The sequence below is a fragment of the Lynx rufus genome, unplaced genomic scaffold (genome assembly GCF_022079265.1).
Source record: "Lynx rufus isolate CCGP_SWC_20201006 ecotype Redwood Valley unplaced genomic scaffold, mLynRuf1.p SCAF_2, whole genome shotgun sequence".
Taxonomy (NCBI): domain Eukaryota; kingdom Metazoa; phylum Chordata; class Mammalia; order Carnivora; family Felidae; genus Lynx; species Lynx rufus.
The window spans coordinates 60,368,906-60,396,549 of record NW_025814834.1 but is presented as its reverse complement, the minus strand read 5'-3'; the positions used below and the strand labels follow the sequence as shown (position 1 = coordinate 60,396,549).

The 27,644-nt window shown below is 43.2% G+C and overlaps 1 protein-coding gene across 8 annotated transcripts in view; it reads left to right on the top strand.

Moving 5' to 3' along the window:
* RAPGEF4 (Rap guanine nucleotide exchange factor 4) overlaps positions 1-27,644 on the top strand; it is a 134,728-nt gene that overhangs the window by 46,615 nt on the left and 60,469 nt on the right. For all 8 annotated transcript variants that reach the window (XM_047084119.1, XM_047084118.1, XM_047084117.1 and 5 more), the window contains 6 exons: positions 3,255-3,438; positions 19,279-19,363; positions 21,586-21,646; positions 24,184-24,260; positions 24,699-24,845; positions 26,895-27,010. In XM_047084119.1, the coding sequence (XP_046940075.1) occupies positions 3,255-3,438; positions 19,279-19,363; positions 21,586-21,646; positions 24,184-24,260; positions 24,699-24,845; positions 26,895-27,010 (670 nt within the window). The remainder of the gene's footprint in view (positions 1-3,254; positions 3,439-19,278; positions 19,364-21,585; positions 21,647-24,183; positions 24,261-24,698; positions 24,846-26,894; positions 27,011-27,644) is intronic.

Below are 27,644 nucleotides of genomic sequence, written 5' to 3'. Positions count from 1 at the left end.
TGTTCTGCTTCTATTTCCTTTAGGTGTGCTGTTAGATTTTGTATTTGGGATTTTTCTTGTTTCTTGAGATAGGCCTGGATTGCGATGTATTTTCCTCTCAGGACTGCCTTCGCTGCGTCCCAAAGCGTTTGGATTGTTGTATTTTCATTTTCGTTTGTTTCCATATATTTTTTGATTTCTTCTCTAATTGCCTGGTTGACCCACTCATTCGTTAGTAGGGTGTTCTTTAACCTCCATGCTTTTGGAGGTTTTCCAGACTTTTTCCTGTGGTTGACTTCAAGCTTCATAGCATTGTGGTCTGAAAGTATGCATGGTATAATTTCAATTCTTGTAAACTTATGAAGGGCTGATTTGTGACCCAGTATATGATCTATCTTGGAGAATGTTCCATGTGCACTCGAGAAGAAAGTATATTCTGTTGCTTTGGGATGCAGAGTTCTAAATATATCTGTCAAGTCCATCTGATCCAGTGTCTCATTCAGGGCCCTTGTTTCTTTATTGACCGTGTGTCTAGATGATCTATCCATTTCTGTAAGTGGGGTGTTAAAGTCCCCAGCAATTACCACATTCTTATCAATAAGGTTGCTTATGTTTATGAGTAATTGTTTTATATATTTGGGGGCTCCGGTATTCGGCGCATAGACATTTATAATTGTTAGCTCTTCCTGATGGATAGACCCTGTAACTATTATATAATGTCCTTCTTCATCTCTTGTTACAGCCTTTAATTTAAAGTCTAGTTTGTCTGATATAAGTATGGCTACTCCAGCTTTCTTCTGGCTTCCAGTAGCATGATAAATAGTTCTCCATCCCCTCACTCTCAATCTAAAGGTGTCCTCAGGTCTAAAATGAGTCTCTTGTAGACAGCAAATAGATGGGTCTTGTTTTTTTATCCATTCTGATACCCTATGTCTTTTGGTTGGCGCATTTAATCCATTTACATTCAGTGTTATTATAGAAAGATACGGGTTTAGAGTCATTGTGATGTCTGTATGTTTTATGCTTGTAGTGATGTCTCTGGTACTTTGTCTCACAGGGTCCCCCTTAGGATCTCTTGTAGGGCTGGTTTAGTGGTGACAAATTCCTTCAGTTTTTGTTTGTTTGGGAAGACCTTTATCTCTCCTTCTATTCTAAATGACAGACTTGCTGGATAAAGGATTCTTGGCTGCATATTTTTGCTGTCTAGCACCCTGAAAATCTCGTGCCAATTCTTTCTGGCCTGCCAAGTTTCAAAAGAGAGATCAGTCACGAGTCTTATAGGTCTCCCTTTATATGTGAGGGCACGTTTACCCCTTGCTGCTTTCAGAATTTTCTCTTTATCCTTGTATTTTGCCAGTTTCACTATGATATGTCGTGCAGAAGATCGATTCAAGTTACGTCTGAAGGGAGTTCTCTGTGCCTCTTGGATTTCAATGCCTTTTTCCTTCCCCAGTTCAGGGAAGTTCTCAGCTATGATTTCTTCAAGTACCCCTTCAGCACCTTTCCCTCTCTCTTCCTCCTCTGGGATACCAATTATGCGTAAATTATTTCTTTTTAGTGTATCACTTAGTTCTCTAATTTTCCCCTCATACTCCTGGATTTTTTTATCTCTCTTTTTCTCAGCTTCCTCTTTTTCCATAACTTTATCTTCTAGTTCACCTATTCTCTCCTCTGCCTCTTCCATCCGAGCTGTGGCGGTTTGCATTTTGTTTTCCATTTCCTTTAAAGCGTTTTTCAGCTCCTCGTGACTGTTCATTAGTCCCCTGATGTCTGTAGCAAGAGATTCTCTGCTGTCCTGTATGCTGTTTTCCAGCCCAGCGATTAATTTTATGACTATTATTCTAAATTCACTTTCTGTTATATTATTTAAATCCTTTTTGATCAGCTCATTAGCTGTTGTTATTTCCTGGAGATTCTTCTGGGGGGAATTCTTCCGCTTGGTCATTTTGGATAGTCCCTGGTGTGGTGAGGGCCTGCAGGGCACTTCCCCTGTGCTGTGGTGTATAACTGGAGTTGGTGGGCGGGGCCGCAGTCCGACCTGATGTCTGCCCCCAGCCCACCGCTGGGGCCACAGTCAGACTGGTGTGTGCCTTCTCTTCCCCTCTCCTAGGGGCGGGATTCACTGTGGGGTGGCGTGGCCCGTCTGGGCTACTTGCACACTGCCAGGCTTGTGATGCTGGGGATCTGGCGTATTAGCTGGGGTGGGAAGGCAAGGTGCACGGCGGCAGGGGGGGCAGGCTTAGCTCGCTTCTCCTTAGGTGATCCACTTCAGGAGGGGCCCTGTGCAGCCGGAGGGAGTCAGATCGCTGCCGGAGGTTTGGCTCCGCAGAAGCACAGAGTTGGGTGTTCGCGCGGAGCGAGCAATTTCCCTGGCCGGAGCCGGTTCCCTTTGGGATTTTGGCTGGGGGATGGGCGGGGGAGATGGCGCTGGAGAGCGCCTTTGTTCCCCGCCAAACTGAGCTCTGTCGTCCGGGGGCTCCGCAGCTCACCCTCCCTTTGTCCTCCAGCCTTCCCGCTTTCTGAGCAGAGCTGTTAACTTATGACCTCCCAGACGCTAAGTCGCGCTTGCTGTCGGAACACAGTCCGTCAGGCCCCTCCGCTTTTGCAAGCCGGACTCGGGGGCTCTGCTTGGCCGGCGAGCCGCCCCTCCGCCCCGGCTCCCTCCCGCCAGTCCGTGGAGCGCGCACCGCCTCGCCGCCCTTCCTACCCTCTTCCGTGGGCCTCTCGTCTGCACTTGGGTCCGGTGACTCTGTTCTGCTAATCCTCTGGCGGTTTTCTGGGTTATTTAGGCAGGTGTAGGTGAAATCTAAGTGATCAGCAGGACGCGCGGTGAGCCCAGCGTCCTCCTACGCCGCCATCTTCCTAGTCTACAGTCGAGTAAGATTGTTTTAAGTCTGTGCTCGAAAACCATTATAGAGCATGATCTGGCAGTTGGTTATTTTCCTGTTTGGGACACATGTCCCACATGCCAGAAGATGTCACCAAGGCAATTTTTGCTGGTCAGAGTGCTCATCTCAGAAAAGCTGGCAGGTTCTCATAAGAACGTGGTGGGGCCAGCCAGTGGCGGGCGGGTCAGAGAGAGCCTGCATGACCGCAGTTGGGAAGTCATGTCTTCCAGCTGCACGGCCCTGGGCGAGGCGGGGTCAGAGGGCTGAGGAGTCTCACCGCTTTGCTGCCACTTGGCTCTCTTGCCCGACACCAGCCATTTGCTTCTGGTAAACGGGGCTGTGAGGCAGAGGGACAACAGCTGATCCTTGCCTTCATGTTTCACGTAGTGGACCAGGAACACCATTTCCAAGACAAATATTTATTTTATCGATTTCTGGATGACGAGCACGAGGATGCCCCTTTGCCTACTGAGGAGGAGAAGAAGGAGTGTGATGAGGAGCTGCAGGACACCATGCTGCTGCTGTCGCAGATGGGCCCGGACGCCCACATGAGGATGACCCTCCGCAAACCGTGAGTAAGAGCGCAGTGCGCACACTGTGCCAGTCCCCTGGGGCCACGGGCATGCGGAAGCACGACGCTCACCTGGGCCACAGGAAAGCAGGCTCATTTCCCAGGTCCTGGCCTGCACTCAGGGCCAAAGGGGAGGCTCTGGAGGTGGGACACAGCAGTGTTTGTCTCTTTTCTATTTTACTTTTGAGCCAGATAAATCCATTTCCCTTTTGCATGAGTTAAAACTGTACAGAATTTTAGTGGTTGGTTCGGGATGTCAAAACTAAGTCCACATATTAAAAAATCTTTAGGGGGCTCCTGGGTGGCTCAGTTGGTTAAGTGTCCGACTTCAGCTCAGGTCATGATCCCGCGGTTTGTGGGTGCGAGCCCCGTGTCGGGCTCTGTGCTGACAGCTCAGAGCCTGGAGCCTGTTCTGGATTCTGTCTCCCTCTCTCTCTGCCCCTCCCCCTCTCACACTTTGTCTCTGTCTCTCTCAAAAATAAATAAACATTAAAAAAAAACCTTTGGGCAATGACGAACAGAAACTGCTCTGTTTCCATGCCAGAATGTGACAGCCCCTGTCTTTCTAATGCAATAGGGCGGAGGTCATCAGAACCATAGACATCATGCCTGTGCCTTTGTTCGTTCATTCATTCAACACATCCTTTCACACCATTTTGAACCTTCTGCTCGTTAGCTTAAAGACACATTCCTAAGAGAATACCACTGCTGCATTAGTGCTTCAAGACCTCCTCCCACTAGTAAGATGCTCTCTCCCTTCCATCTCAACTGAAACCCACCTCACCTTCAGTAACAACCTATCAGCTAAACTGGAGGATTCTGAAGTGTTTAATCAGATGGATTCAGAAAGAATGTACTGAGCCCCTGTTGTACTTAGAGAACTCTCCCAGTTGCTGTGAGACATATAAAGAAGCATATGCCACAGTCCCAATCTTGGGGAAAACTTTTTAATAAGGCATGACTTGGCACTTGGTGTTGAGGCCACCATGCACGGGCTTATGATTTTCTTCTGGGAATGAAATGGCCCTCCACCCTGTGGCCAGTGCCAGCAGCTGTGGATGTCGATTCTGAGTCACAGGCATGGCCAACCTCCATTTATTCGTGGGTCTCAACAAGTGCATTAAACTTCACATGTCTTGTATGTCCACGGGGCACTTTGCAAAAGTGCCATGCCCCTTAGGCCAACTTCCTCAATATCTGCCCCTCATGCCAACTTATAGTACTTCTTAGTGCTACTCTGTTTCCTTTCTTCAACATATTTCACTTGTTGTCATGCGATGTCTCCTTTGTCAGGACTTTCTCTTGGGTCTTAATGTCCACCTCCATGTGTTTCATAGGCCTGCCCTTATCCTAGTTAACACCACCATGTTTAACTCTAGAACACTGGTTAGGTTCTGGTCCTTTATCCTCAAAACCCTTTCTTCAAACAAAAATTGTATGGGAAAATCCAAACTATCAAACAGAAAAGCCAGAACTTCACTGACCTAATTATGGGTAGTATCCAAGAACCTTGCCCAGCTGATTTATGCTCTGTCTGCCCTGAAACATCACAGGGGTGGGTGGCTAAGGGGACACAAGGGAATCATCAAGGCATGGAGAACTCAAATGAACACCGTTCCAAACTGTGCTTTCTTTCATGTGAGTCCACTTCCTCTCTCCCTTCCCCACACACCTATGTCCCATTGTCCATCATTTTTACTTTCTCATCATTTCCTAGATCCATCCCCTTCTTGCTCTTCTTGCCTCTTTCATTCAAGTCAAAGCCATACAGTGGTTCTGAATCAGAAGTGGGACAGAATCAGAATCAGAAGTGGTTCTGAATCAGTGGGGCATTTGCAAGTGTGGGAGGATGTTTTGGTTGCCTCAGTACATGTGGGGGCACACTTCTGCCATTCACTGGGCAGTGGTTAGGACCAAGGGTTGCCAAATACACCCAACAATACCTAGGACCCTACAAAATAAGGAGCTATCCTGAAAATAATGCTCCTATTGAGAAACATTGCTTTAAACTGAGTTTCTGAAAGGCAAAGACATATCCCATTTCTTTTTTCATGTATTTGTTCACTTCACCAATATTTGATAAACACCTATTTTGTCCTAGATACTATGTTAGTTGCTAAGCCTAAAACATCGAACAAGAGGGTTGCACCTCCTTCCTGGAGCTTTCTGCGTAGTCCAAGAGACAGACCTTAAATAGTTAGTTAGGCAAGGAATCATTTTGTCATAGCTGCAGTACATGCTACAAAGGAAAATGTAGTGTACATTAATAGAGTATAATATGGAGAAGGGGGATTTAATCTGGCATAGAAGTTAGAAAAGGCCATATTCCTAGCTCTGTGCATTCCACTAAATAGACCACCAATAAACTTTTGCTGAGTGAACGAATGAACAAATGAATGTCTGCTGGCAGCTAATGTTCCTGCAGCTCTTAGTTGCTTCAAGGGAAGCAGAAATGCCATTTGACTCACAAAGATTTTTGAACATGTACCAAGAGGTTTTCTTTAAAAAATAATAATAATAAAATGGTTCCTGCCTTTGGAGAATTTATAATCCAGGAGGTGAGGCACTCCCAAATTAGGATCTGGTGCAACAAACACACTTATTGAGTGCCTATTGTGTGCTAGAAACATTCATGCTGTTGTCTTGATTCACCCTCACAAGACCCTGAGAGCTGGTTTCTTGAGTCATCCTTAGAAAGAGAGCCTGTGCTTGTGCTTTTTTTCTTGCATACAGCACTGAATTGCATGATCCTTGGCAGCCCAAAGATTCTTCAGAGAAAACTATATTCCAAAGGTTGGATTTTTCCAGTCTATCACTAGAACATACAGGTTATACTAGTATTCCAAGACATATCATTTTGAGTTCCCTTGGGATTTTCTTACCTTTCCAGGTTTTATCAAACTACAAAATTGGAATCGAACTGGTAGTTCTTCTGACTTAATAGTCTTAGATTTTCTTTCTATTGGAATGACAGCTCCCAAGAGATGAGAAAGTGAAAAAGAAGGAATCTAATTTTTTTGAGACAGACTTTCAAACCTATGCACATGCACACACACACACACTCACACACACATACACACACATACACCTTTTTTGGGGTGGAGGGAGTCTGATAATAACCTTTGTAGCGTCTAATTTATTTACGTGGAAAGAAAATATGCTTAGGTGATCAAGAATTTCCAGTATCACTGCTGTCCTTAAAGAGACCCCCTGAGCACTTTGCTCCTAGAAACCTGAGGGCATGTGTAAAGGTCCTGGAAATGTTGGCGCTTTACTGCCCAGATAGCCAAGTCATTAGGAAATGTGGAGGCATGAGATGCATTGGCTCCATGTCGACCAGGGCAGGACCCCCCAATTTTTAAACTCAGCACAGCTGCATTTTATAATAGTCACCACTGCCAGAGAGGCTGCAGAACTCTGATAATTACTGGGAAAGAAATAACACAATATTCTTTGATGAGAAGATTACTTTGAGAATTTGATTGTATAATGAAGATGTTGCTTTGAAAGGTACTTCCCATTGTTCTGAATCTGAGACTCGCTAGCAAAAAAAAAAAAAGTGTCACTTGTTTTGACAGGCTACTTAGAAAAATTCTCTGTTTATTACATTAACTGCAGCATTTTAACTGTCAAACTATGAAAGAATGTTCTGTAGTTTAAAAAACAGAATAGAGCTTCAGGGGAAATTTTTTGGCATACTCTTGTTGCTATTGGTATTGAAAAAAAAACATACATCCCGAATGTGAAATTAGCTTTTTATGTGGTGGCAGGCAGAGTGACTCACAATGCCCATCCTGGTTTCACAGGTGCAGACCTGGATGGCACTGGGGGGCAAGTGCTATAGAACAATGACAGTTGATGGTGCTGTTGTTGCAGCTCACAGACAGAGCCATCAAACCTAAAATGAGCTCTTGGAGCTAATTGTTTTGATTTTGCTTTGTTTATAAGTCTAAAAGCAAGAGGTTACCCAACAGCGAGTAGATACAGTGGAGATCCTTGCCAATAGAAATGTTCCTTCTGCTTACCTTTGAGCAGATATTTTGGATAGGGGGCCATGGGCAAAAAGATGTGGAGTGACCAGATAAGCAGAATGTTATAAACTTGCAGCTAGCTGGATAAAAAGAGACAAAGAAGGTTCTTGCTGTACATGCCTCTCAACCTCTTCTTCCAAGAAAAGTGAGACATGATGTCCCGCTGTTTAGCATAGTCTATCAGAAACCAGCTTAGAAGTGGGAGGGAAATGAAGTAGATGCCATTTGCCAAATCTAGTTCTAGGTAGATCTGCAATTCGGGAATTCCTTAAAGCCTAGAAGCTTAAGTAGTTCAGAAAGAGATAGGTTAGTTGGCTTGACCAGAAGGACAAAATATATATATATACTTACATATATATATATATATACACATATATATATACATAAACATATATATATATGTTTAATATATAAACATGTAAAATATACATAGCTAAGGGAAAGAGAATCAACAAAAAGAATTCTTGGCAGATTCTGGAATCTTCCCAATAAGCCAGAAACTTGAGTTCATTTATTTCATATGATAAACTAATATTTTCTAACATATGCTATGGGGCATAAGTTTAAAAGGAAACAATTCAGATGATCAAATGATAGGAGAAAATACCAGGTGGGAGTGGGGATGTTAGTTGGCTGCATTAAGATAGCTCCCACCTGCTGTTCCACACATTTGCTCTAGAGGGCATATGAGAGGCTATGTATTTCTTTCTAAATTAGTAGAGCCTCTTTTAATAGGGTCTTGTTCTGTCCAAGCTGTTTTTGAGGGTGTGAAATTTGAAATCCTGATAATTATAGGGAAAGTTGCTTCCTCAGGGGAACCCAGATTAGCAAGCCTAAAGTCAGTGGTTCCTAGGGTTTTGATTTCTGTTGGGATGTGCTAAGAAATGTTCAAAGTTATGAAATTCATCCTCAAATGCAAATCAGATGAAAAGAGAAATATGAAAAAAAAAAGAGAGAAACATGACTTAAAGATCCTAATCTCTATGAAATAAGAAATTCACTGTGAATCTTTTCTTTCACTGCATGACAAAACTTTGCCTTTTTTGTTTTGTTTTGTTTTTGTTTTTTTTTGTTTTTGGTTTGTTGTTGTTGTTTTTGTTTGTTTTTTCTGGAAAGATTGCTGTGCCCTAAATGAAAGCTTATAGAATTTACCAGAAGAAATGATTGCATTAAGAGGTCCATTTCTTAGGTTTGGGTTTATTGCCTCTCCTCTCTAAAGACAATTTACTACTTATCCCTCATGCTTACATGAAGCCAGCCATTGGATCACTGCCATTGAGATTCATATTTGGGAGAGAAGATGGATACAGCTGCCCATTTACAGTGTAGGGTTCATTATAAGATTTTACTGACTTTTTATTGTTAAAGTCAATATGTTCATTGTAGAAAATTTGGAAACTACTGAAAAGAGTTAAAGAAAAATAAATAACACCTACAATTACATCTCCCAGAGATAATTGTTAACATTTTGGTGCCTGTCCTTCTTATTATTTTTAAATTCCTAACTTTTTACACTTAGTAATATATTGTGGGGTTTTTTTCAATATATGAAATTTATTGTCAAATTAGTTTCCATACAACACCCAGTGCTCATCCCAAAAGATGCCCTCTTCAATGCCTATCACCTACCCTCCCCTCCCTCCCACCCCCCATCAACCCTCAGTTTGTTCTCAGTTTTTAAGAGTCTCTTATGCTTTGGCTCTCTCCCACTCTAACCTCTCTTTATTTTTTTTTCCTTCCCTTCCCCCATGGGTTCCTGTTAAGTTTCTCAGGATCCACATAAGAGCAAAAACATATGCTATCTGTCTTTCTCTGTATGGCTTATTTCACTTAGCATCACACTCTCCAGTTCCATCCATGTTGCTACAAAGGGCCATATATTGTGGGTTTTTTCTCTTAACCTTAAATGTTCTTCAAGGATGGGATTTTTAAGAGGTGTATAATAGGCTATCCTCTGAATGTCTCTAATACATTCAGTTAGTCCTTGTTGGATGTTTAAATTCATTCTCAAGCCCTTTCATAACAGCAGCAAAAATAATATTTTAGTGTTCTTCTTGCCAGAACAAAGAAAGAAAACAGCCTGACAGGAGTGCAGAGGTGGGATTGGGGCCAGAAAGATGTCAGGAAAGTTCCAGCAGGGAACAATAAGCTGTTTCAGAGTGAATGAATGCCCAGACCAAGAGTGCTAGTAAATGTGGCTGGGGAGGTAGGCCCAGGTCTAATTGAGGGGGGTCAGCTATGCACTCTGTATGCACTGACTATTATTTTATAGACATTTGGGGCACCATTGAAGAACATTAAAGAGAGGTGTGGATGGTCCGCTTTGCAATCGGCAGGTTTCTCTGCTGTCTGTAGAGAATGCTGAGACTAAAGACACAATGCAAGATATTGAGTTCTGTGAGGTTAAAATTAATTATTTTTTGGGAATTTAATGACAGCATTTGAGATACATGCATTTGACCCAAGAAACTGCCAAATAAAGTGAAAGCAAGACTGGGCTCCAGAGCCTTGGATTCTCATCTTACCAAATCACTAATAAGAACCCAACATCTCCAGATGACAAATCTCTTAAACTATAAAGTGAGTTTAGTAATACCGGCTTGCCCTCTCCCAGCTTCACAAGGAGATTGTAAAGGGAAAAACAAATACGATTATATTTAATCACAGCCAACACTTATTGAGCTTACCTATGCTAGGCACTATGCTCAACAATTATCTCATTCAGTTCTTGCAACAGAACTGTGAGGTAATTATTAATACCATCCCCATCTTATGGATTAGGAAACAGGCATAGGTTAAATCACCTGCCTGTGTTTATCCCAAAAGTGTTGGACTCAGGATCCGGTGCGGGTCTGTCTGACTCTGGAGTCTGTATTCTTTACTGTGGCCTATCACCTTTCCCAAGCCAAACAGGATTCAAAATGGCCTGCTGGGTTTATTCTTAGAGCATTGGTGAGGAAAGATGTCATGGGTATTTGATTTAAAAATAATAATTACAGGGGCACCTGGGTGACTCAGTCGGTTAAGCATCCGACTCTTGATCTTGGCTCAGTCATGATGTCACAGTTTGTGAGTTCGAGCCCCGCATCGGGCTCTGCGCTGACCGCACAGAGACCGCTTCCGATTCTATCTCTCCTTCTCTCTGCCCCTCCCCTGCTTGTGCGTGCTCTCTCTCTCTGTCTCTCTCTGTCAAAATAAATAAATAATCTTAAAAAAATATAATAATTATGACAGACTAATCTCATCTTACTCAATTACGACCTCATGGACCTGAGTGGAGTACAAGCGTTGTCATCTACTTAGAAAAATATTCACGTCAACCCACTGGCCGGAATTACAAACAAAACTTAATAATTAATGTATGAATCACACTGTATAGTTTACATAGTGACCTTATATACATCATGTCCTTGAACCTCAAAACCACTCTATGGAATGAATAGGACTTATGTTATTATCCACGATTTACATTTGAAGAAATTGAGTTTAGTAGATGTCAAGTGCTTTCCTTGACATCACATGGAAGTATATGTGGCTGAGCCAGGATCCGAGTCCATGTCTGCTTACTCCAAAGCCAATTTCATTCCATTTTTTTTTTTCATGGAGAATATTCAATCTTCTTTATTAGGTTGCAACTTCACCCTCTCTAGGGTGTTTATTAAATAAGAAGTGAAATCCAAAGAAATATAGGTAGTCCATCTGTCCCTGATTAAGAATTAATTTTTGCAAAAAAAAAAAAAAAAGAATGAGTTTTTGCAAGGAAAAAGTAATAATGTGTATACATAGCACCTCCTCAAAAACTGTTTGCATTTTCTATCTGATTATCTATATGCATCATACACGAAGGCAGGTAGCTATACTCTCTGATGCCATCTAAATTTGTTGTTTTCTCAACTTGCTGCTTAGATGTTTTGCAGGAAAATATTTGTACTTGCACCTTTTAAAAGGTTTAATATTAAACTTCTAGTGTGTCCCCATAGTAACCACTTTTGCTGGAAGTATGTTGGGCATATTCAATTTCTAAACATGAAAAACCTTAAATTACTTTGTCCTAAAAACACTTAGCACTCAGGGGCCTTAATTATGGCTCCTTACCCATGTCTTGATGAGGGTGACTTCATTTCTCACAAATATTCATAAAGCATCTGCCCTTTACTGCAATGGTGGACAATGTTCATTTCTAACCTCACAAATAAAGGAAAGAATGTACATAGGGATGTATAGGCTTTGCTATCAGAACTAAAAAATGCCTAATTGCATCTGATAAACCTAAAATGTTCTTTTCTGGGTTAAAGATAAGGCGAAGGGGTGGTGGTGTGGCAGAGAAGTGAGCAGAGAGATCTGGACAGGACGCTGCAAATGTCCAGTCACCAGGTTCCTGGAATGTCTCTAACATGGAAGATGTAACTCTTAAGAAGCAAGGATCCTGGGAGGTAAAGAAAAGAAACACGTTTTGTTGGTTTATTACATAAGAGGGTGGGAAATAAAACCAAACTTCCTTTAAGGGAAGTGGAAAGAGGTGAGCTCTCACAATCTTAAGGGTGTTGGAAGATGACCACGTTTGAGAAATGACTTATAAGCAGGACAGTGAGGTGGGATGAGGTGGAGTGTTGCAAGAAAAATAAAGCATTCCTACCCCCACCCCTCAGAAAAAAAATAATAAAGCATTTCCTTTATTTTGAAGCATGACCATGGCTTACTAGATATTTATAACATTGACTTTTCTGGCTTTTTTTCCCATGCACCAGAGAATAGGTCTACTAGACGACAGGTCTAGAAGAATGGCTTATTTATTCTCTCACCTGCATATTTTACCACTGGCCATGCCCACGTGCTGCTTGGTGTCTGGACGAATCCCTCATTTTATCCACGTTCCAATAACTGAGGAGCTCAGTCTCTGACCTTGATAAATTCCTTGATAAAACTGTATTTACCAGCAGCTTCCAATATCACCTGAGCCCTCCCATCCTTTAATGTATAAACTGCTTCTCCATCCATCCCCGTTTATTATCTTGTCTGTAACTAGACATTGCTGCCAGAATGCATCCCCTGCAGAAACTAGGCCTTTCCACAGCAGGATCCGACAAATCCACATCAATGTGGCACCACGCAGATTTGTAAAGAAGCAGGGATGCCTAATATCTCTCCCTGTGACATCTGGAGAAGGACAAGTAAAGACCAGGTACATTCACCGGCTGCCACTCAGAGCAGCCAGAGAGTCAATTCACTTCCCCAGCCTCATAGGTTACTCTGTGAAGGTGCATGGGGTTCCCTCCTCCCGCTTGGGGCACAGTGTTCCCTTGACTCTTGAAAGCCAAATTGCCTTCAGTCCTTGGGACCCTTTCATTACTGTTTGAACAGGCTGGGGTCTGATTTGCAGGACCTCTTCTCCATTTTTTCCCTGTCACCCCCGTAAAGACCAAAGCGTGAGAGGTGCTTAATGCCACTGTTTGCCATGAGAAACCCGCTTTTAAAATGTGACTTTGTTCAGTGATTGTGGTGGGGAAGGCTCACTTTTAGTTGTTATCAGGTGCCCTTTGGCGGGGGGGGGGGGGGGGGGTTGGGGAAAGCTGCAGATCAAGATTGAGTAGAGAGGGGAATCTTCTCTGAGACACTAGATGGCACAGCAGCTCCGAGCTGGCGGCCTTGGGAGAGGCTGGGCTGCCTTTCCGTCATCGCTGCCACAATCCGGAAGATCCACCTGGGATAGGAGAGGGGCTCGGATTGTGATCCACCTTCGTGGGCATAGGCTGGCCGCCCATGCTCCATCTGACCTCCTCCCTGGGACTTCCCTCAACTTTCAGTCCCAGCAACAAGTCAAGGCCCCCTGAAACGTCAGTGAGTTTGCTTGTGGCAAACCTCTCACAAATGCTTTTATTGCTTTGTTGACTGTGAATATACTCATTTTTTAGAGTAAGTCCCCTCACACCTTGCAGTCCTAGCTTCTCTCACCTCATTAAAACATTGGCTGTAAACAGAACCAAAAAGTTCACTGCTACCTGGGTGGATTGCCAAATAACTGTGGCCTGCCCTGTGATTACATTGACCGCTTTAGACCACAGGATTGTAGCTTTCTTTTCTTTTTTTTCCTTTCATTTTGAATGTTATTTAGGACTCGGAGACTAAACTGTTTTTAAGCTTTGTTCCATCCTGTTTCAAACAGCTGCCATGGGTTTCTCCACAGCACCCAGCAAGTCCCCAGGGAAGTGTTTACTTCTCCGGAGTGGCTTTTGCTGAATGGGGAACCAGGGGGTAGAATAAGCCGCCACATGGATTTCTGTGTAGGTGTGGTCTGCATCCCCATCAGAGCTGCCCCTGAAGGCAGCGGAGGCCATGTTTCCTAGCAGGCTTTGCTTTGTGAGAGGCACGTGGGGGAGCAGGCAAGCTGAAGCCACCCCTCTTCCTCCCACTAGTTGCCAAACTAAGGAGGATTTCCCAGGAATGGGGCCTTTCTGGGTATTTTGCTCCTGGGAGAGCTGCTACTCCTTTTCCTCCTCTGTGTCCGGCAGGAGGGCCCAGGGCTTCTCTCTCAGGCTTCTCCCCGGGCATGTTTTAGAGAGCAGGTCTCAAGGTTTAGCCTGGCAATAAACTCTGCCACTGCCCACTGCTCACTGTGGGGCCTGGGAAAAGAGGCCACTGACCCGAAAGAAGCAGTCTTTTGATGAACCACTCTGACCCTGTCCTGCCCTTATCTCATCTGCTGTCTTCCTCCTGTGGTGGTTTTCTGTGAATATTGAGCTGTGGCCACTTCCAGTCATTTCTCACACGTTTTATCCCTATCTGTTCTCTGTCACCCAAGAATTCCTAAAACTCTGTCTGCCCATAGTACTATTATGTGGTTTGTGGTGATGGTGATGCTTGTTTGTTTTCAGTGCTGTTTTGGATTTTAAAATACCTTTCCAGGGGTGCCTGGTGGCTCAGTCGGTTGAGCGTCTGACTTCGGCTCAGGTCATGATCTCACAGTTTGTGGGTTCAAGACCTGCATCAGGCTTTGCGCTGCTGGTGTGGAGCCTGCTTGGGATTCTGTCTCCCTCTCTTTCTACCCCCCTCCTGCCCATGCTCTCTCTCATTCTCTCTCAAAAATGAACAAACATTTAAAAATTTTATAAAATACCTTTCCAATCAGATCGTTAGCATGGTAGATAAAAATAAGGCCATAAAAGGGCTGAGCCCCACAGGTGCTACTTGGTCTTGGGTGGTCACCTCTGTCCAAGCTGCCACTGATCTTGATTTAGTTCTACTGAGTGACTTCAGCTGGTCTAATGTGGTAATTTCTTCCTCACAGCTGGATGAATAAAATCTATAATCCTATAGAAAATATGTCTTTTCTATCATTTTATGGGATTTGGAGTAAGAGATGAGGTTCAATATTTTCACCCTATGTCCTTCCTTCATTATTAATGAACTATTTGCCATGACACAAACGTGTGCCATATCAAAAGTGAGTTGTGTCATGGGCACGTCATCTTACTTGACCTTTGATAGGAAGGATGGCAGAGCATAAGCCCCCATTTCCCTTGGGCACAGAACAAGAACTGGTCCATAATACTGCTGCCTTCTCCCTTGGGTAGACCCTCAGTTCAGCATGAATTGTAGGAACGTGTGTCTTCATTCATATTGAACATCCACCCTGGTGATAATGCCATCCTGCACTTGTGCTCTATTTCCAATATATCAATACTTTGCGTATATTAACTCCTGTGATCTTTATGACAATCGTATTAATTATTCCCATTTTACAGATGCAGAAACAAGGCATTACACCAATCACATACCTAGGAAGTTCCTGATTTAGATCTCCAGTCCAGTTTCTGCTTCCAATCCAGTGCCCTTTGCACTACCAGATGCTGCTTCTCTTGAGAAGAGCAGACTAGAGTTATGGATATTTAAACAAAGAGCATTCTTCACAGTATGTTGTAATCACCACAGCAGCAGGACCATGTGCCATGGAAGAATAAGGGTTGAACAACCAATTTTAGCTGGGAGAGATGACATCTGAGTTGGGCTTGCAGCAGAAAAAGATATAGCAAAGAAAAGAGCATGTGGAAAGTCTTGGAGACACGAGAAAGCCTAGCATTTTGGAGGGATACAGAGATGTCTGGTATGGCTGGAGCAGAGAGCAGAGCCATGAGGTAAGGTGTGAAGAGAGGGGAGATGAATGTGTCTGGAAGATGTGGGAGATTGAGATCTGGCTTCACAGATCCTTGTGTGATGATGAGGGAGCACTATGGCTTATCTAGGAGGAGATGGAGGTGGCCAGAAAACTCTGGGAGCTCAGGAACGAAGTCTGTTTGGAGATAAAGATTTAGGTGTCAGCATTACATAGATGAAAGGTGGGGTTTTTTGTCTTTTTCCCCAGGGAGAGAAGGTAGAACACACTGAGCACAGAGCTAATGGCAGTAAACAAAAGAATAACAGACCAGAGAAGACACTGGGAAATAATTGGGGGGGGGGGGGGGACGGGGGTGGTAAGTGGCAGGGAGGGAAAGGGGTAAGTGGAGCTCCAGGCAGTGCTCAGTTGTGTGGGGCAGCAGGGCGGTGAAGAGATTTCAGAAATTCTTCAGAGTCACTGTCTTCACTTCTCCTCTCCCACACTCTGATGCAGGTCCTAAGACGACCTAGCGTGACTCACAGGGCAACCTTGAACCACTGCGTCAAATTTGCAATATGCTGCATTGAGGACTGGACAGCTCTTCATTATATGTTTTAACTCTTGGATGAAATATAATCATTTTCATTTTTTTTTTTCATCTTAGAGAACATGAATGGGAGAGAGGGGTGGAGGGAGAGAAAGAATCCTAAGACATAGGGCTCGATCCCACAACCCTGGGATCATGACGTGACCCAAAGTCAAGAGTCAGACGCTCAAACGACTGAGCCCAGGAGCCCCTTCATTTTATTTTTTATCAAAGTATAGTTGACATACACAATCAGTTTTAATATAATAGGATTTATAGATTCTAATGCCATAAGAGTTGATCAGAATGGATTTCACATTGATTTGGATTTCCACAATGAATGGATTTCCAACTTTGAATCTGTCAAGATTTTAGAGATAAATTCTAACCTTTTCTTTTCCCAGCTGAGTTTTCTTCCTCCCCATGGAGGTGAGAATGAGACTTGGCAACTGTTTTCCCTTTTAGCCAAGCTTCTAGGAGGGTCCATGCTATTTGCAGCTGATGTCAAGTAGCAGGAACAGCAGGGCCGCTCCTCATGCTGAAGAGCCATAATCCTATTATGCCTACCTGAGACTTTCACATTAGCTGCCTCTATCGTGGTAGATCAGCTGGGGTGATTCAATTGACTTTTAAATCTCCAAGGGTCCCAGTTTCAAAATCCCCATGTCTAAGTCAAGTAGTAGATTAGGCCCCTTACTAAGAAGGGCTGGCTCCTTTAGAGCCCCCATGGCCATAGTTTTTTCTTTGGTATCTTTGGGTCCCATACTGTCTGAGATCTGCCCTGAAGCACTGGATTGGTGCACAGCTGTGTCCTTCAGTGGTGATCCTTCACAGGAGGTAAAGCTGGCTGGCATCCCCCTGGGTCACGGATTTAGTACGTGTCCCTTTGAATAGTCAGGATTAGGAAACATCCTCTGTTGATGCTACAAGAGAAAGATACCATATTCTTTTGTTTGCATCAAAGCTGCCCTTGAGAAGGTAATGTGCAAGATATGCATAGAGCTTTCTTCCTCCAGTTAGTCCCACTCGATCAACTCCCTACATGATATATAATATGGCAGCAAAATTATTTAACCCAATCAACTATTTCAGGATATTCACAATTCAGTTTTGATTGCTCAAACTGCTTATCCAATGACTTAGTTTTAGATGTAATTTGCTGGCCCACATGTTATACTTTATCTGTGATAGTATATATACTTTATCTGTTTGTTTACCTTATTTTTTTAAATTTTTTTTAATGGTCATTTTTGAGAGCGAGAGAGACAGAGCGTGAGTGGGGGAGGGATAGAGAGAGAAGGAGACACAGAATCCAAAGCAGGCTCCAGGCTCTGAGCTGTCAGCTGAGAGCCCAATGCAGGGCTCGAACCCACCAACCGTGAGATCATGACCTGAGCTGAAGTCAGACACTTAACTGACTGAGCCACCCAGGTGCCCCTGTTTAAAACTCCTTTTTTTTTTTTTTAATGTTTATTTATTTTTGAGACAGAGAGAGACAGAGCATGAACGGGGGAGGGTCAGAGAGAGAAGGAGACACAGAATTGGAAACAGGCTCCAGGCTCTGAGCTGTCAGCACAGAGCCTGACGCGGGGCTCGAACTCACAGACCAGGAGATCATGACCTGAGCCGAAGTCGGACGCTTAACCGACTGAGCCACCCAGGCGCCCCTAAAGCTACTTAAACAAGGGTTTGAGCTTTGAAAATCACTTTGCTATTTTTTTCCCACTTAAATATGCAAACACCTTCACATTCGCTACTTCCTTGGCTCTCGCATCTCTCTCAGGAAGGTATCGTCCTCAGTTTGCAGATGAGACCGAGACTGATGCCGCATAGCTGCTGAGTGGTTGCACTGAGGTTAAAACTTGATCTGCATACTCAAAATCCAGTGCTGTGTTCAGTACTCCAACACACCCAAATTTATCCGACCAAGGAACACTTTTTAAAATGTAATGCAATTAAGGATGAAATACCATCAGTAGCTCATTAAGGTTTACATGTTTAACATACAGTAACATTGAGTAATATCATAAATTGTTGGAATTTCAGGACAAAATACAGAAAACAGACTGATGGTTACAGAATAGGTAACATACATGATTGCAACAGTTAGCGGAAAGTAAATGCTGCCTGTCCTTCCACATAGCTCTTTGAGATTTGATCACCCCTTTGTTTGTTTTGAAGTTTCAAAAACACATTAGCCAGGGTTCCTTATATTGCAGGGAGCAATAGAACACCCAAATTACTGATCAATCGTATTGATTATCATTGGTGTGTAATTGAACACTACTAGTGATTCCAGAATAGTCACACACATTAAAGATGGTTAGGAATCCACTCAGTCCTCCCATGCCAAAACGTCCATAACACTTCCATATTCTATCCTCAAAGGCAGGCTGTTGGATACTAGTTTAAAACAATTTATATAAAAAAAAATAATTTATAGAAAAAAAAACCCATACACTGATTGACATCCCACGAAAGAGCTGTCATCCATGGAACAGATTTGGGGAAATGAGAGTGTGTACCTTCCTTCTTTCCCTTTGGTACTAATCCTAAACACTGCTGTTTGCTTTCTGCTCATCTCATGCCCTCACTTTTTCAGGGATAAGTAAGAAAATGTTGAGTCTACATTAATCCTCTATTTGAGTCCTGTCTAGAAACATATTACATCATCTGAAACAATAGTAACAGCAGCATTATTCTGTTAGGCTAAGACATCACACAGGATCCCAAGGAATTTGGATCAGTCATCCAGCTAATGAAATCAATTGTTCCTAGTTGCGTTAAAAGACAAGTTTTGCAGTTCCTGATTCTGATGGTAATGACAAGCAATTTTTTAGAGCAATCATCTACAGAGTGAGAGATAAGTTAGCCAACTATAATGTGAGTGGAGATGTTCCTCCCTCAGATTGGAAGGGAAGAGGACTATGCACATTCTTCCATCAAGGAACACATTCAATTCAAAAATCCCTTTAGGGGTTCTAATGGCAGGATCTTTTCTTCTGTCAAAGTCTTTTCATAGAGATTTCTCCTAGGAAATCCCTAAACACATTACTGTACTCCATTTCTATATCTCAAGCTTTTGTGATGACTTTTTTTCTTTGTTTTTTTTCTTACTTTTTTCTTTGTAGACCTGGCCAGAGGACCGTGGATGACCTAGAGATTATCTATGAAGAGCTCATTCACATTAAGGCCTTATCCCATCTTTCTACAACAGTAGGTCGTCTCCTTGTTGAGCATGCTCGGGAGGGGGAGGTGTTGAATGCACTGTTAGCAATGAAGGAGTGTATTTTGGCATGGGGGTGGTGGTGAAGGAATGCCTGAATTCTTCATAAATCATGCCTACTCTCTCTCATGAGACATAAAGGAAGTTACACTCAAGAATAGTCCCCAAATGGGATCAAGTGTTACCATGTTGTTAGTAGTTGTTCATGTGCCCTAAACCCTGAAGCAGTATGAGCGAGTGAGTAAGACTGGAAAATGTACTTCATTCTTCAAAACCTGAATCTTGGAATCTGTACACTTTGACAAGAGATCCAGACCTTAAGGGGAACTCTGAGACCCTTCCATGAAATATAGAGGAAGGAGAAAAATCAAGATGGCCTGTCTTGGCCCACAGGGCCGGCTTTGCCCAGGTGTGCTGCCCTATGGAGAAGGAAGCAGAAGGTTCAAGGAAACATTGCCTCAGATATGTTAGGACACAGTAGCAGGGCCCATTAGTGAAAAATGGCCCAATGGCTATGTCTGACTCTGAACTTTTACGTGATGAAGTTATTTAGGAAGGCAGTGGACAGAAATTTGGCTCTGAATAGGGACAGAAATACATCCTCCTATAGAAGAAATATAGGAATGTGTTTTCCAGGTAGCACAAGTCTCCTATATGTTAATAATTCAATAATAATAGTAAATAGAAGTTCTTTCAATATTCACAGATCATATTCTGAGGCCCCTCAGCAATATCTACATACCTGCTTTGCCTATCATTCCCAGCTTACTTGCTGGCATTATGCTACCACATGCATGGTAGCAATGTCTGTGGTCCTTTCTCTGGGGGCAGAGGTCAGGTCTCTGCTGAGAGCAATGAGGCACTTGCCACAGCTCCAAGCAGAAGGGCTCCAAACCCTCCCCCTTCAACTCAGATGGAGCTGCCTTCCCATCCTTCTCCTGCTGCACTACTGTGGGTCCAGAAGCTTGCTCACCTACCTACATAGGGCATTCAGGGGTGTAGTCTAGACCAGCCACCCTTCCCACATACCACTGCCCTTGTCATCCTCACTCTGTCCGTGGGAGGTGGGGATAGGTCTAGTGCCTGGGCGCCTCAGCTGGGGTGCCCCTGCACCTTGTAGGTATCATGAGCTCATGCTGTAGACAGAAGTGAGGGGAGATTCCTTTTCCCTGCCTGCACTCCAGGTCCCCAGCACGCCCCTGCTGTGACTTGCTCAGCATGGTGGAATTGAAAGGACTATGGGGAGTCTCCTCTTCTAGCTCACACCCCAGGTACCCAGGCACTGGGGGAAATTCTGAGGTCACTTTGTTCTTAGGGAATTAGAGCCAAGATTTGCAACCATAATTTAGGATTTTAAAACAATTAGCTATGTAGGAATATAAATCTGCCTGCACATTGAAGTTTCATTTGAATTTTCCAGTGTGTGTGTGGTGATGTAGTATGTGTGATGCAAGGAAGAGCCTCTCATAGCAGCAGGGTCCGATGATATTCTCACCCAAGATGGAAGACTGGCAGCGAAATTAGCTAGTTCATACATGTGAAGCCATGTTTTAAATTTTTTTTTTTCAACGTTTTTATTTATTTTTGGGACAGAGAGAGACAGAGCATGAACGGGGGAGGGGCAGAGAGAGAGGGAGACACAGAATCGGAAACAGGCTCCAGGCTCGGAGCCATCAGCCCAGAGCCTGACGCGGGGCTCGAACTCACGGACCGCGAGATCGTGACCTGGCTGAAGTCGGACACCCAACCGACTGCGCCACCCAGGCGCCCCACATGTGAAGCCATGTTTTAAATGGTTTCTGGGGAGACTGTTTTGAATGAATTAGCTTATAAGATAGCTTTTGTCAGAGCGTTATGAATCTAGTGGTAGGGGCACCCCTGGGTGGCTCAGTCAGTTGAGCGTCCGACTTCAGCTTAGGTCATGATCTCACGGTTGATGAGTTTGAGCCCCGCATCAAGCTGTCAGCCTATCAGTGCAGAGCCTGCTTTGGATCCTCTGTCCCCCTCTCTCTGCCCCTCCCCTGCTTATGCTCTCCCAAAAATAAGTGAATCTAGTGGCAAATTTGGTGAAAGTGGTTCTAGACGAGACTAGCAGCTAGCGAAGTGGGAAATGGCTGTGTGAACAGAAGGGTACATTCAGCACTGCTCAGGAGAACAAGTCCCACCCCACCCCCCAATCTGGCCTTTCCAATTCTTTCTCTTTTTCTTCTAGGTGAAACGAGAGTTAGCAGGTGTTCTCATTTTTGAGTCTCATGCCAAAGGAGGAACCGTGTGTAAGTGAACGTAATGGGACGTTGTGCCTGGCGAGCTTCTCAAGAGCATATGCCATGGGAACCTGACTGCAAATGCTTTCCTTCTTGGGGGGCCAGGTCAGACCTGGAAGGACATGATGTGGCAGTTCGGTTTCTCGAGCCTCACGACTATTCCCAGCATGTGCCTGTTATTATGCTGCCCTAGGGTTTTCTGGTACCAGGTTGGTAACAGTTGGCAGCCTGAGTCTCCACTGGCTCCCTGCTGACTCAAGGCAGTATTTAAAGAGGGTGGGGGTATGGGGCGCCTGGGTGGTTCAGTCGGTTGAGCATCCGACTTCAGCTTAGGTCACGATCTCGCAGTCCTCGAGTTCGAGCCCCACGTCAGGCTCTGGGCTGATGGCCCAGAGCCTGGAGCCTGCTTCCGATTCTGTGTCTCCCTCTCTCTCTGCCCCTCCCCCGTTCATGCTCTGTCTCTCTCTGTCTCAAAAATAAATAAACGTTAAAAAAAAAAAATTTTTTTTTTAAATAAAGAGGGTGGGGTGAAGTCACTGCTCTTCAGGAAGGACCCTACAAGGACCTTTTCACGCAGCTTCACTTCAATTTGATTTTCAGAGAACAAGTCTGTCTCTCCAGATCCCTAGTTAGAGTGACAAATCGCCCTGCTTGGTTTTTCTTCTCTCACTTGCTGTACCAGTTCTGAGCCCGAGAGAAACTCATTGCCCCAAATACCAATGCAGGGCTAATATATTCTTATCTCTTCAGAACCCAACTTGTTTAGTTCTGTGAGGGCATTTGGAAGCAAGACGTTCCAATTTGATATTAGTAAATGTGAACAGAATCGTTTAAGCCATCCTTTTCCTCAAGTTCTACAAAATCCTTCTTGGTAAATGTGGCTCCTGGTCTACTCAAGGCAGGAAAGGCCGCTTTCTCTAATCTCCCTTGGAGAGTCAGAAGACACCTGAGCATACTAAGGTTCTCAAAGTTCTGCAATAAAGAAAAACGTCCGTTCCATTTAAACTGACACTTTTTAAATTGCGTGAAACATAAGACGCTTTTTTATCTTTTTTTAATTTTTTTTAAAAAACCATACATTTTGGGGCGCCTGGGTGGCGCAGTCGGTTAAGCGTCCGACGTCAGCCAGGTCACGATCTCACGGTCCGTGAGTTCGAGCCCCGCGTCGGGCTCTGGGCTGATGGCTCAGAGCCTGGAGCCTGTTTCCGATTCTGTGTCTCCCTCTCTCTCTGCCCCTCCACCGTTCATGCTCTGTCTCTCTCTGTCCCAAAAATAAATAAAAACGTTGAAAAAAAAATTTAAAAAAATAAATAAATAAAAAACCATACATTTTAATGGCAATTTACAAGTCCAGATATTTGCTCATTCTAAATTTTTTTTTTTTTAACATTTGTTTTTGAGAGACAGAGCACAAGTGGGGAAGGGGCAGAGAGAGAAGGAGACACAGAATCTGAAGCAGGCTCCAGGCTCTGAGCTGTCAGCGCAGAGCCCGACACGGGGCTCGAACTCACGACCATGAGATCGTGACCTGAGCCGAAGTCGGACACTTAACCGACCGAGCCACCCAGGCGCCCCATAAGACGCTTTTTTAAATGGACACCTGTTAACTTTTCAAGAGAGGTTCTTTGGAAAATCTTGTTCTTTCTTCAGACTGTGTTAGTCAAAGAAGCAGGAACATGAATCGTAAAAGCAAAAAGTGTCATAAAGATTACATTTCAAAATGTTTTACTTCCAGTCATCAATAGTGGTATTTCTAACATGGATATTAATTTTAGGAAGAATGTTTTCTCTTTACATTTTAATGGTTCACTTTAAGATTTTTTATTTTTATCATCACTGATGACTTAACTTCTCATATATGTTTTTTCATTCAGACTTACTGATTGTTTTCATTTTATTAGAAATATTTAAGTATTTCCAACAAAAAAAATAGAGATTATTACCAGCACCTTTTTTTATCTTCATCAAACACGGACATGATACTATCTTTTCATATTTTCTAAAGAATGAAATTATAGATACAAACGAAGCCCTCTTGTTCCTTCCTTTATCTCATTGTTTTCTTTCCCTCCCCAAGGTAATTCCTACCCTATGTGCAGTGAGTGTTATCACAACTCATTTTTTAGTAACATATAGACACTTATCCATAAACAGTATGTAGTGCTGATTTGCACGTTTTCAAACTTCACACACTAGCGTGAAGATTACTTTTAAAAACTATTTTCAATAGCGTAATAAGTTTTGATGGACTGTAGGGGAAAGTGTATTTATCGCTTTAAGAAATGGATTGCTGGCACATGGCTCAATAGTAAATCCGTACCTTTTAGAGCCTAGCAAGTAGCGTGGTATCTATGTTCCTTTCGTGTTCTATAGAAAAGGAAATACCATTCCACCTGAATAAGTTAGTATTTGCCAGTGACTTTTTTTTTTTCCTTCTGGAGTAAATGTATAATTCTGGGGACTTAAAAATGATGATTTGATAAGCTGTAATTTATATTGATGTGCTTCTATTCTTGTCATAAGTCTTTTCATCTTTTTGTGTCTAGTGTTTAACCAGGGGGAAGAAGGCACCTCCTGGTACATTATTCTAAAAGGATCAGTGAATGTAGTCATTTATGGCAAGGTATGTATATCTTTTTCTTTGTGAAACTTTATTATGCTCCATTTACTAGTGTGGCTCTAAGTATGGAAGTGCTACAATTAAACCTGCAACAACATTGTTACTCGGTGTAGAAAAGACATTACAGCATCTCCAGTCACAGATTATCTAAATTATTATACTCATTCGAGTTGAACTTTCTGGGGCTCATCTCCTTATAGATGTTGTATCAATTTAAAATAAATACATTAAATGTGTACATTTTAGTTAGGCCATAGCCCATATCACTAAATGAAAGAACAATAAAACATTATAATCTAATTCTGTAACTCTCCTTTGGCATCCCTGGCGCAGTCCATTTATATACAGTGTTTTGGGTAAAGGGCGTCTTGTGGCATGAGGTGAGTGGCTGTCTGCTCAGATTCAGGGATCCTGTTCATCTGAATGTTCTGCTCCCTCCAGGGTGTGGTCTGTACCCTGCATGAGGGGGATGACTTTGGCAAGTTAGCACTAGTGAACGATGCCCCAAGAGCTGCTTCTATCGTCTTGCGAGAAGATAATTGCCATTTCTTAAGAGTGGACAAGGAGGATTTCAACCGGATCCTGAGGGTGAGTCCAAGGCAGTGTGGCTGAGAAGTATCCCATTTTTCCTTTTGCCAGACCAGCGAAGATCAGAGTGTGGTGTTAACTGAGCGGTACTGTGACTACTGAACGCTCTAAGAACAAAGAGCCTTGGTTCTAAACCTGGTATGTTCAGTGTGCTGGTGTGCGTTCTGGGATCCAAGGGTGATATTCCAGTAAAGCTGCCAATATGGCACGTGTGCCACACCAAATAATTGGACACACCCATACTGGCCCATGAGAATTAAAAAAAAAAAAAAAAAAAATCTAGGGACTGCCTTGGCCAAATGCCAAAGTCTGAGCCATTTCTCTTTGGCAATTCTAGGCTTGCCCTTTTGTGTCCTTTCCTACCTCACTCCCCAGGTCTTTCTCCATCCTAGACTTTCTTAGTCTCCACCTCCTATTTCTTCCCAAATCTGAAGCTTTCCTGTATCATCACATCCTCTCCTCACTTATTGAGTGATTACATTTTAGTGGGAATTAACGTCACCCATGGTTACTCCAATCAAGCATTTTCAAGTGCTTCATGTCAATTTGATTCATACTAAAGGAATTTCAGACTTTAGCGGGTAGGCGAAGAATAACTGGGGTGACAGAGATGTGAAATTGCACTTAAAGTTGACTCTGCAGATGGGCCTACTCAAAGCTTGTTCAATAAAGTATTTGTGAGAGTGGGTGAGGATGAGAAGAGATGGTCCCTGGTCTTGCCACACACACAATCCCTAGAAAGACTGTCTGTGGACTACTGGGAAAGATGACAGTGTCCCGTCAGCCCTGACCTCTCAGGTGGCCTGCAGTCCAGCCTGCCCCAGCTTGAGTTCACTCTGGGAGACTGTTTCCTCTAGGGTCATTTTGCTCTTTTCCTACACTGAGCACACTCTCTTCTCTGTCTCTCCCAGCCTTAGCATCTTTCTCTATCCTACCCTGAAGTTCTAAATGCAGTTACTGGTACGTTCAGCCTTACTTAATGATGCTTCACAATGTCATTCTCCGTTCCTTATGTATGAACACCTATTCTCACACGGCCTTAAGCCTTTGCCTTTGAGGACAAGATTCTGACAACAAAGTTTGTCTTAGAAATGTGTTCCCTTAATAAAAAAAGTTAAATTTAAAATTATACCATTGAATAATATAGAAAAAAAAATGCCTCACGGAATTTGACTTGTTATCTCTTTTAAAATGGGGACCAAATGATGAAAAAAAGTCTGTCAAGATTTTTAATTTAATTGTTCAAGTGACATTGAAATTTAGAGGTAAACTTTAGTAACTCTTTGAAGTTTACACACATGGAGTTTACACTTAGCCAAAAAAAATTCTTGGAAAGAATCAGGTTAGGATCATTATCATTGATACGGTTTATAAAATTATTCAAAATAACTGAAAAATGTTTTTAACACATTTCAAACTGATTTTTTTTATGTTTATTTATTTTTGAGAGAGACAGAGACAGAGCATGAGTGGGGAAGGGGCAGAGAGAGAGGGAGACACAGAATCTGAAGCAGGCTCCAGGCTCTGAGCTGTCAGCACAGAGCCCAATGTGGGGCTCGAACTCATGAACCGTGAGACGAGGACCTGAGCCAAAGTCAGACGCTTAACCAACTGAACCACCCAGGTGCCCCTCGAGCTGATTTTTTAAAAAAACAAACAGAATCTTTTGATGAGAGAGAAAAGGTGCATGCCTGTGAAAATGACACGCCCTCAGAAGAAAGCCACGTATTTTTCTAAGGATAAGTGTACTTGCTCCCCTCTCTTCCCGTTATGCCACCCTCTCTGAAAGGTTTCTCACAGTACAACCACACTCCTCTCTACTCGGTTGTTTTTCTGAATCTGGGGTAAAAGCAGAGTTTTAAAACCATATGCCTCAAACCTCATCTGGTCCTATCTGTGACCATTCCAGCCCTGACTTTGAAAATGACTTAATTTGTAGATGCAACAATTAGCATCACAAGCACCAAATGAGTTTCTGAAGCATTTGAAATTTTTTTCATTGTCTGAGAAAACAGCAGCATCTGTATGTGGTGTAATTTGTATTTGCAGGACGTTGAGGCGAATACAGTCAGACTTAAAGAACATGACCAAGATGTCTTGGTGCTGGAGAAGGTCCCAGCAGGGAACAGGGCTTCTAATCAAGGAAACTCACAGCCTCAGCAAAAGTAGGTTTGCATCCAACACTGCAATTGCCAGACTATGATTAACCTTTTCACATGGTATCATCATTTCTACAATAGCATGCTCTCCTTTTTTGTGGAAGACGGCAGTGTGTGTGACTTTTTTTCTCTCTATTGACTAATCACACATCTTGTGGAGTATAATGTATCCATTTCTGGCACTGCATTGAGCTTGGTGCTGCCTGGAGTAATTCAGAGGATACTCTTCCCCTACGCTAAGGACACTCTCTGCATACAGTGTTCAACCGTGATAGCTTTGGAACAGAAGGCGGCGAGAACAATGGAAATAGGAGTGCCAGGCCACACAGAGGATAGGTAGGCCCCGAGGTGATAAGAACCTTTGGTATTTGAATTTCACATGTGGGATTTCTTGAGAAGTGTTTTCATCTTGTTATCAGAATGAGCATCTTTGGCAGGAACCCAGACTTAAAATATAAGACCGTCTGTGGATTGCAGTCTAGAAGCATCCATCTGGCCTCATCTGTACTCAATACTGCTAACATCAAAAGGGTGTTCGCTTCACACTTCTTAGGCTCCCAGGGTGTTTTGTTTTGTTTGTTTGCTTTGAGAGAGCGAGAGAGCAGGGAGGGGGAGAAGGAGAGGGAGAAAGAGAATCTTA